Source organism: Eschrichtius robustus, chromosome 7 (genome assembly GCF_028021215.1).
Source record: "Eschrichtius robustus isolate mEscRob2 chromosome 7, mEscRob2.pri, whole genome shotgun sequence".
NCBI classification, from domain to species: Eukaryota; Metazoa; Chordata; class Mammalia; order Artiodactyla; family Eschrichtiidae; genus Eschrichtius; species Eschrichtius robustus.
In genome coordinates this window covers 91,689,977-91,699,892 of record NC_090830.1, presented here as the reverse complement: position 1 = coordinate 91,699,892, position 9,916 = coordinate 91,689,977, and the positions used below count along the sequence as shown (strand labels likewise).

The window sequence follows — 9,916 nt, the reverse complement described above, 5'->3', positions numbered from 1 at the left end:
TCAAGGTTGGTGCCCCTGGCTGGGCCTTGTTACTTTTTCCTTTTTCACCAGTGGCTTGCCCGTGGCACACGATGGCTGACTGCAGAGGCCTCTCATTTCAATGAGGCTTTCTTCCACAGCTTTTGCAAACTTGGTTGAAGAGGTCTCTTTGCAGCCATGGAAGCTGGAGATGCAGAAAAGGATGCTCTCTGGCTGGGGGTTGTAGCAGGCGCCATAGCCATTGGGTACCACAGGACCATAGCAGCAAAACATCTCCATGGTGGTGGGCACCTGGAGGAGAGGACAGGTCAGAAGCTGCTTGTTCTGAAAGTCTGCTACAAAGCATGGCGTTCCAACAACCCAGGGGCTTCGATGGGATATTTGCTTCTCTTTGACTATTTTCCACCTGGGTGTTTGACTGAATTAACCACATCAACTGATTGCTTCATCATGGATGGCCACAGCCAGAGTCGTCAAAACAAACCCATCTAACTGCATGAAATCAGAAGAGGAAGGGCCATAAGGCCCTCCCTGGTGTGAAATCTGCTCTACTTGTGAAGTCAGAAGCTCCCAGAGTGACCCGGTGCTGGGTCTCAGCCGAGTCTCTCCTTCACCTGGGGGCTGTTTGAATCACCGAGGCAATCAGAGCAATTTACTAAATGGTACCCTGGTGGCACCCAACAGTTAGATGGCTTCCCATAGGGAGTAATTTATGAACTGCAGGAAATCTGGCTCGTCTTCTCTGTCAATTTTTCCCACATCCTTAATTACTGTCAGTATTGCCTGGCTGGTCTGATTTTCTCCCCACAGCCTGGCCACGCACAATTACCCAGCACTGGGCGTTTCAAAGATTGCCATCAACTGGAGTTTTAGTTATGTACCTGATATGTTTTGAATTCAGAGGGCAGAGATTTTTGTAATTTGGATCACAAACCAAGAAAGTGTTTCTGAAGGCATTCAAGCCATAAATGTTCATTCCAGTTGGAAAAAAGAGTCACCACACCCTAAATTAATTTTATTAGCTGGCTTTAGAGGGAAAATAGAGCACATTCTTGAGCAGGTGCAGGGTGGGGTTTGCTTTAAACCCACAGGCTCTGTGTGCTCGGGCCTTCAGAAATGACACTGGCCATTTTAATGGGGCAGAACAAACCATTAGTCTTGCTAATAGAGTCACCTCATTGTCAGATAAATTTGCCGTGTAACAGCCGAAGGCCATAAAGCCGTTCCGAAGCACTTTTTGCCCATGGATGGTTTCCTGAAGAATTTATGTTGTTGTGTTCTGCCCTCGTTTATTCACGTCTGCAAGCTCACTGCCATAATGCCAAAATGAAATTACTGAGTGGGCTTTTATCCTCAAACACAACTTTATCAGCCCTTTTTATTGCCCACGTCCAGCTTTTCACAGATGAGGTGGAGTTTTAGTAAATTGACATTCGCGGGGGGGGCGGGGGTGGGGGGAATAGGTAATTTCTCCCCTAAATGGCTGCCTTTCTCTAATGGATTGCATTCTGTTTCTGTGTCAGTGGTCCTCCAACAGAACAAGCCTGTAGCACTGGTTAGGAGATGCTGGGCCGGCAGTGGCCCCTTAGAATGATGGCTGTGACCTGATTGGAGGACCCTGTCCGTGCCAGGCGCTGGGGTGGGCTTTCCACTGATATTGTCGCATCTGCTTGAGCCAGGACTTTGCTGTGGGCCTGTGGGCTTCTGCGGGCCTCAGAGCCTGTGGTCACCATGGTGGAACACCACGTCTCAGGCAACATTGGAAGGAGTAAGCCTAATGGTTAGGGCACCGGAATGGGTGTTCTCCCATCCTGCCCACCTCTGCTAAGGTGGCATTCGTGATTATGCCCATTTAGAAGGTGGGGAGACCTGCACTCTGAGCGTTCAGGTCCTTCTGCTGAAGGCCACACAGCTCACTGGAAGCAGAGCCAGGGCTTGCCTGACTCTAAAGCAGCGGGCTGTAGACACCGAGCTCTTTAGAGAGCCCACTGCTTCCACTAAGTGGCTTCTTGGGTGACGGCCGTGCTAGGGCTGTACCTGGCTGGTGGAGAGGACAAACCGGTTGCTCATCAGGTATGTTTCATCCGTGAACATCTCGGGCAGTTCCTTGCACACTTCCCGAGCCAGCTCCCGCAGCCCCAGCAGGTGGTTGTCAATGGCCATCCCTGTTATGGCCTGGGTAGTTGGGGACAAAGAACAGGACATGAGACATGGGCTCCCCCTCCTCCCCTCCTCTCTAGTCCGAAATGCTAATGGGGACTAACTGCTCTCGCCTACCCAGTACTTGCTGCAGACCACGTGTGTGGGTGACCGCCCAGGACCGACCACTGTACTACACGGCCTCTGCTCCTTGTGCCCTTGTGCATTTCTACGTACACAGGATGAGCCAGAGCAGGTTGGGTTCTAACACAAGGATGCCTGAGTTAAAAGTCAGTGAGTCTGAGTCCTCCCAACAGCATGGTCCCTGCTGGCGTTCACTGTGTGTAACTACTCCATGCTCTAAGTGGAAAGAGTGGGGCCGGCTGGGCCATCCCCAGTACCTTCTCAGGTAGGGCAGGAATCTGGGCAGGAGCATGGGTGCTGGGCCCCATCCAAGCATGGGGAGGGGTGCCCCGGGCTGTCACTGACTCTCACCACAGACTCTCACCACAACCAACACTTCATACTCCAGCAGGAGCCCAAGGAATGAGGGGTAGAGAGCACTGAGGTCTGTCCCTGAGTCTTGGCTGCTGTTTCATAGGCTCAGAATCAATTCAACTAAACTGGATTCGTAATCTAAGAATAATTTTGAGACAGGAACTAGACAGCTTAGCAGAGGCTCAGCTCACATTTTCAAGGGTTTTTGGATGAAGAAAGGGTTTTTCTTTTTGTCACAGGTATTTGAACTCTTATCAAAGGACAAGAGAGGGACTTTCCTGGCGGTCCAGTGGTTAAGACTTTGCCTTCCAATGCAGGGGGTGTGGGTTCAATCCCTGGTCGGGGAGCTAAGATCGCACATGCCTCGTGGCCAAAAAACCAAAACATAAAACAGAAGCAATATTGTAACTAATTCAATAAAGACTAAAAATGGTCCATATCAAAAAAATCTTTTAAAAAAAGGGGGGGTAAGAGAATAGCAGTGGAAGCAGTGGTAAGAGAATTTCTATGTAGGAGGAGCCCAGGGGTGGTGGTGGTGTGGCTGGAAGTGAGGCAGTGAGGCCAGGGCACTCATTCTTCATATTCCCCACTGGAGGCTGCATGCGTAGCATGCACATGGGTTTTGCTTGGATTACATGCTTATTTGGGGCAATTTGGGGGGCTGATGGAGACATGGGGGCCACATCTGGCCTCTCGTATTAACCTCTGGATCAACATCAGGGTAATTGTGAGTAACTCTTTGGGGGTTTCATGGTTATGTAAGATGGCCACTTAGCTGTTAACGCCCCACATAGGAGGAAACCTCCCATCACAATGAACTTTGTTGAGGTTTACAAGTCACGTTTTGGAATTTGACAGCTGTTTTCTTTCAGTTGAGAATGAATGCATAAAGATGACTCAGAGGCCCCAGTCTCTCCAAATGCACCTAATTATGGGCTGAAAAGACATGTTATACAACCACCGCTCACTTTAGACGTGCCCCATTAGGACAGAGGGGAAGAACTGTGAGACAGACCAGCTATGAAGTAGATGCACTTTAAATTTCTCTGGTTGCCTCTGTTTAATGACTGATTTGTGTAGATCTATCAAAGCAGCTACTCTGTGCAGCAGCCAATCCACCCCTGTTTTCACCATCTCTGAAGTCACTGTAGCAACTGGGGTTGATTTAACAGGTTGTTTGGATCACAGCCATGAGTAGTAACGAGTAAAATGACTCAGCATTCAGTCTTTCGTTCATTCAAGGGATCTTAATTGAGTACCTACTATGTGCCTGAGCAGCTGCTAGAGAACAAAGCAGTCGCAGACTCAGCCTCACGGAGGCTTAGGTGTGATGGGAGACAGATGTTAACCAACCATACAAATAAGCTTGTGATCAAAAACCAAGTAAATGCTAGGAAGGAAAAGCATAAGGTGCTGTGAGAGTATGTGATAGCGAGTCTGGATCACATTTGCTCCTTTCCCTGGAATTTCCTTTCTCCACTACCACTACCAAATATACTTGCCAGATATATGGAGGTTTCCTGGCTTCCTCCCTCTGTCCCTTACCCTGCACGGCCAACCAGGTACCAGATTTACCCACAAAGCATCTTTATAGCTCTCCTCTTTCCATCCCTTGTCTCTTTCACTTAGTCGTTTTCACCAACTTAAAATAGTTGAAATAACAGAAGCCTATGGCAATGCTTTGGAGGATATTTTTCTAAATTTTTCATAAAAATTTAAATCATTATCAAAGTTGTATATTTATAGTTAAAAAAAAAACCCCAAGTAAGCCAAAGGCTTATGTCGCTTTGCCAGCACTGAGTCCCACTCCACAGAAGCAATCACTTGGAACCCTTTTAGCGACTGACTTTCTTAGTTCTAAACAACATGCTGAGACTGCCGTTACTGCATTTTTCAGTTTTCTTATTATAGAAGATGAAACTTTGGCTCTTTTATATCCCCACTCCCCAAATACACTTCTACTCTCCTATGCTCCCAAATAGAGTTACATTTGGACTCCTTGTTGCTTGATCAATATTCAGTGTTTACATGGTTATAATTATGCAGGTATTCACAGTTGAGTCCTGTAGTGTATTAGGATTGTATTTCCTTTCTTATTCAGTTTTTTGTTTTCCCTAGAAATGACAATTTGTAAGTAATTAAATTATGATTTTCCCACTTGTTTACCTTTCTATGTATCTGTAACTAATTGATTCCTAAACCCTTAGCTGGAAGTGTAAAACTTCCCTTAATACATTAAAATGTATCAGATAATTTATCAATTTAATTTCTCCTTTCAGTTCTTGCTTCTCTGTGGACTGATTGTTCTCTGGGTCTGCTGAACACCTGTCAACTTGGGATCTCCCTTTACTCTCATCCTCTTTCTCTACCTCTTTCTTGTGTTGAATCTTCTGATGTTTGAGCTTATGACTTCCCTTTTTGTGCTTTATTCTCTTACATTAGTGGTCTATATCCTCCAATAGTTTTACAAGAAAGAGAGCTTAATAAGTAAAAATTTTAAGACCTTATCTGTATAAAATGTCTTTATTCTAGCTTCAAATTTGATAGTTTAGCTGGGTATAGAATATGCATTAAAAATCATTTTCCCTCAGAATTTGAAGGCATTGTTTCACTATCTTCCACCTTCCAGTGATGTTAAGCCCAATTACGTTTTTATTCCTGATCTTTGTATTTGATTTTTTTTCCTCTCAGACTCTTTTTTTTTTTCATACCAAGGAAATTGGACAACACTAAGGTCAAAGGAGGAACTGAGGGGCTAACTGCTTCTCATATAGATCATCAGCGAATCCTCTTCTTTTCAGCTCCACATGCACTCCTACTTCTGGTGGAGCCTCCAATACCTGAGCCGTTCTGAGGTTCTGCAGTGCACTTCACTGGGCTCCTGGGTCTCCCTCACTGTTCGCTTGGGTTTCAGCTTTCTCTGGTCTGCTAAGTCAGATGCCATCTGTTCTACTTTCCATTCTCTTTGCTCTAGTGTATTTATGGCTTAAAAAAACACCCCTTTGCTGATGTTTTTGAGGGTTTTAGAGGGAGTGACAGTAAACCCTTGTGTTCAGTTCACCATGTTTGATCAGAAGTTTGTGTCTTCCTCTTCAACACCCCCTGCCCCTGCTCTACGTCAGTCCTTTTACCAGCTCCCCCTAAACATTATATAGGTCCCTAATTCTGTCTCTTGGCAGACCAGCCCACGCTCCAACCAGTCCTTCTACCTTGTCACCAGGGTAAGCTTTGTGACAGGTAAATCCAGCATCATGAGCTTTCCTGCTTTTCTGTCCTTTGCAAGCTGCACACATGGAACTACTTGCTTTTCCTCCAATATGTCTTATTCTCTCAAGACTCTTTGCCTTTGCACATGCTGTTCCCTTCTGGGGCCATCCTTCCCTTCTATACCCACCTGACAAGCACTTCTTCATGCTTCAAGTCTCATATTAAGCACCACTTCCTCTGAAAAGTCTTCCTGGCTTTCCCAAGCAGAAGAAGGAGCTTGCTCCTCCATGTTCTTTGCTACTTCCTGAAGCATGTAAGGCCTCTTCTCCCAACTACACGGTACACTCCCCAAGCACAGGGCTTCATTTTTTATTTCCTAGTACCCAGGGCCTTGCCTGGCATAAAGCGGGAAAACAAAGGATACCCACTGAATACATGACAGTGAGCTTGATTTTCCCCAAACAGAACAAACACTTAGCTACTCCGATGAATCAGGGACCTAGCAACTGAATTACAGAAAAGCCTATATTGGCTAGTTCTAAAACCCAGATACGTGTTGTGCTTGCTTTCAAGTATATAGAGTGCAATCAGTCAACTCCTTTTCATAGATTATATGATCCTTCAAAGACTGTATCAGAATGATTTGCAATTACTACATTGATCACCAGCCCAAGTAGTAGCTTATTCTCTGTTTGTATGCAAATGATGGCTTTGCAGTGCTAGAAAATATATTATTTCCCTAAACTAGGGAAACATTTCCCTTACAATTTCGATTTCACCATTAACTTTCAGCAAATATTTTTTTTTTATTCACAGGCAGTATAAGTAAATACATGGAGAATAAGAAGACAAAACTAGTCCTGAGTGGGAATAAATACCGCCTCATCTGAGATTGTGCCAAGTGTGCAAACCACCACACATCTGACTCTCTTGTATAAATTGTAAAGTGCTATACATGTTGGTGCTATTATTATTGTTGTTGTTGTTGTTTCAAAGCCCATTCACTGTATTCTTGTAAAATCCGTGTAAAAACCAGGAGTGGTGTGTTACCCGGGTTCTAAAAATAAGAAAGAGGAGGCCCTGAGAGGTGAGGTGCCCTCACCAAGTCGCTGCACAGGTGGTGGCCCGGCTGTCACCCAGAGCCCATGCCGAGGCCCCAGGTCTGGGCACAGCCCACAGTCCTGAGCTGAGGCGAGGTCACTCACCATGACTGTGTACTCGGTCTGGGCTCGGATGGCATCCTTCAGGAGCAGTAGCCTCTCTGAATCCTGTAAATGGACCAGAGACACAGCGCATGGGGCTTTAAGAGGCTGCTCAGCGGCAGACAAGCTAAAGGAGCTGGTTGTCTCGGGGCCGAGAGGACAGGCGGTCCACAGCCGCCTCACTGGTCCCCCGAGACTCCTCGGGCCAGCAGGACTTACCGGCACGGTGGCCGTGTGGTCAGTGATGGTTTTCACAAAACGCAGCGCCTCCAGAGTGGCTGATCGAATGTTGTCCACCCGTCCCTCGCGGAACCGACGGATGGACGCGCTCTCGTAGGTGGGCACGAGTCTCCTGTGGAGCCTGCACGGGATGCAGGAGGAATGGCAGACGGTGCTGCCTTCTCAGGGAGTCATAAACGCTGAAATAGCCTCGGCTGCCCTTACTTTTACAATCCTGCCTTCGCTCTGCACAGTATTTCATTTTAACGCTAATAGAATTCTGGAGGAGATTCCCCAAAGATGAATGTCGGGGAGCCTCGGATATGAAATGCTGAGCACACTTTCCTGCGTGGGTGATACTGTGTGGATATAAAATAAGGAAGACGTGACTGGTAGTTTTTTAAAAGTCCCAGTCTGGTGGGAAACCTAGAGTTTTCTGTGAGATCCAATGAGTGTTTGATTAATAGCACAGCATGGACTAATTCATCATTCGCACTCTTGAGGGAATCCTGTTTTATTTAAAAACAATTCAAGCATGACCTATGGATCGAGGCAGGGAGGGGGCCTTAGTGGCCGTGGGTGTCAGCCGCTGCAGAGGCTCACCGTCCAGGGGCAGCAGGGCTTCCAAACAGACCCATGGGCACAAGGGCTGTGCCTCTCTTCCCTCACGTCTGTGACCAGAAGAGCAGTGGCTGCTGTCCCCACCAGCCAGAGCAAGTCTTTTCCCCTTGCACACCAGGCTGGCACATGCCCTTCTCACCAGTCAGGAAAGTTGTTGGTGTTGGGGTCAGGGAGGGGAAAGACATAGAACTCAGAGACGGGCAGTGACACCCCGAAGTCACACAGCAAGTTGGGGCCCTGTATCTTGGCCTCCTCGGGGCATGTCTCTCCCACCCTGGGTGAGCTCCAGGAGGAGGGAAGGCCGAGTCTGATTTGGCACAGTGCTTGGCACCATATGGCTTGCCAAGCAAATGGCATTTTCTGTACACTTATGTCTCATTTCTCCAAGACTCTGGCAGGGAGCTCATTTCCTGTATCTCTCTAGCCCCTGGGGGCAAATGCCATGCCGAGCACAAAAGTAGATGCCATCACTGGCTGGTCGCTGATCAACCCCAATTTAGGTAGCTTCCAGATTTCTGCTGAATCTAGGAGCAGATTAAAAAATATCTCTTTTGTTATAGCTGAAACTCTGAAGAATGCATTCCATGGGCAGCAGGTCATATTTTGCCTATTCAATGAGCCCGGGAGCCTCTGGCCACATCTATTCCTGGCCATGTCCAGTGACAGCAAAGATCCCTGGAGGGTGGAGTTGGGAGGCTCTATGCAGTGTCCACCAGCCCCTCTGGGCTTTGGATCTGAAGCTCTGAAGTGCTTGCCAGGGGGGTACCAGTGCAGCAGTGCCCCCAATTATGGCACCAGCAGGACACTGACCTCGTGGCCCATTTTAGCCAGATGCCATCTGAGTATCAGAACGGCATTGATTGCAGTTCCAGAGGCCAGGTCCTGCCGGCGAGGTCTCCATGTCCTGGCGATGAGCCCATCCTCGTGTGGGGTGACGTCAGCCTGACAGATGACAGAGTGGCTGCACTCCCTTCCTCATGAGTCACAGCCCCCTGCGTGGGACACTGGGCTCTGGGATGCTGCCTGCTCGTTAGTGACACCTCCTTGCCCTGGCTTTCTCCAAGGTCGCTTTATGCCTCCCCTGGTTGCAAACCGAAAGCAGGTTCTGGTGGGGGCATGGTGCTATTTACCGCCCGTGCCAGTTTCTGAGCTGTTGCTTCTGCAACGCTGAAACCAACAGGGACCAGCCCTGTCTTGAGGAAGATCTATTTTGCATTTTACTTTTCGCCTCCTATAAAAGACCAGTTAGGCTCCCAACCCTGCCTTCAACCCTTACCTCCCTACGCTGCATCCCTTCCCCAACACACAGCTACCATTATAGAGATTTGTCTAAACCACACACCTCACTGTGCCACCCTGGGCTAAAACTCCTGCAGTGTCTTCTCATGTCTGTGACAGTCCCTGATGCCTACTCTGTCCCAGGCGTGCAAGATACCCAGAACATCATGCCTGGGGGAGACAGTCTAGAAAACAAAGTCAGCAAATCAATGAACAAGGGAGTCCACATGAATAACGACTGCCATGAAGGAAAAAGAGCACAATATGCTGTGACAGAGAACTGGGTGGCAAGGGGCCCCGAGGTGGCCTCTGAGGGCTGACACCTGGGCTGAGACCTGAGCGGTGGGAAGGAGCTGGTATGTGAAGAGCAGTGGTGACAGGTGGGTGGGCAGAGGCGGAGCCAGAGCAAAGATCTGGAGGCAGAAGAGAGCTTGGGGGCAGGGCCCCAGGTAAGGCTGGTTCACAGGGAGCCTTTCAGGGAGCTGGACTTTGTTCTAAGCGTGAAGGGAAACATGGTAGGTGATAAAGACTGATTTGCATATTTCAAAGTTCATGCTTCATGAAGACAGGATTATAGGGGACAAGAGTGGAAGCAGAGACCCCCCCCCCAAGGCATGCTACAGTTGACCAAGCACTAGATGATGGGGGCTTGGAAGGGGCCGACGGCAGTGGAGGTGAAGGGAAGAGGATGGAGGGTAGACATTTGGAGGAGAATTGACATGGGGATGAGAGGAATGAGAGACAGAGACAAATCAAGCCCCAAATCTTTGACT

At 48.0% G+C, this 9,916-nt stretch overlaps 1 protein-coding gene across 1 annotated transcript in view; it reads right to left on the bottom strand.

The window, feature by feature from the left end:
• Positions 1-9,916, bottom strand: part of CHAT (choline O-acetyltransferase) — a 49,784-nt gene continuing 39,868 nt past the window's right edge. Inside the window, exons 12-15 of the mRNA XM_068548940.1 lie at positions 7,245-7,386; positions 7,029-7,091; positions 2,017-2,154; positions 1-270 (exon numbers count right to left, since the gene is read on the bottom strand). Coding sequence (XP_068405041.1) covers positions 1-270; positions 2,017-2,154; positions 7,029-7,091; positions 7,245-7,386 — 613 coding nt within the window. The remainder of the gene's footprint in view (positions 271-2,016; positions 2,155-7,028; positions 7,092-7,244; positions 7,387-9,916) is intronic.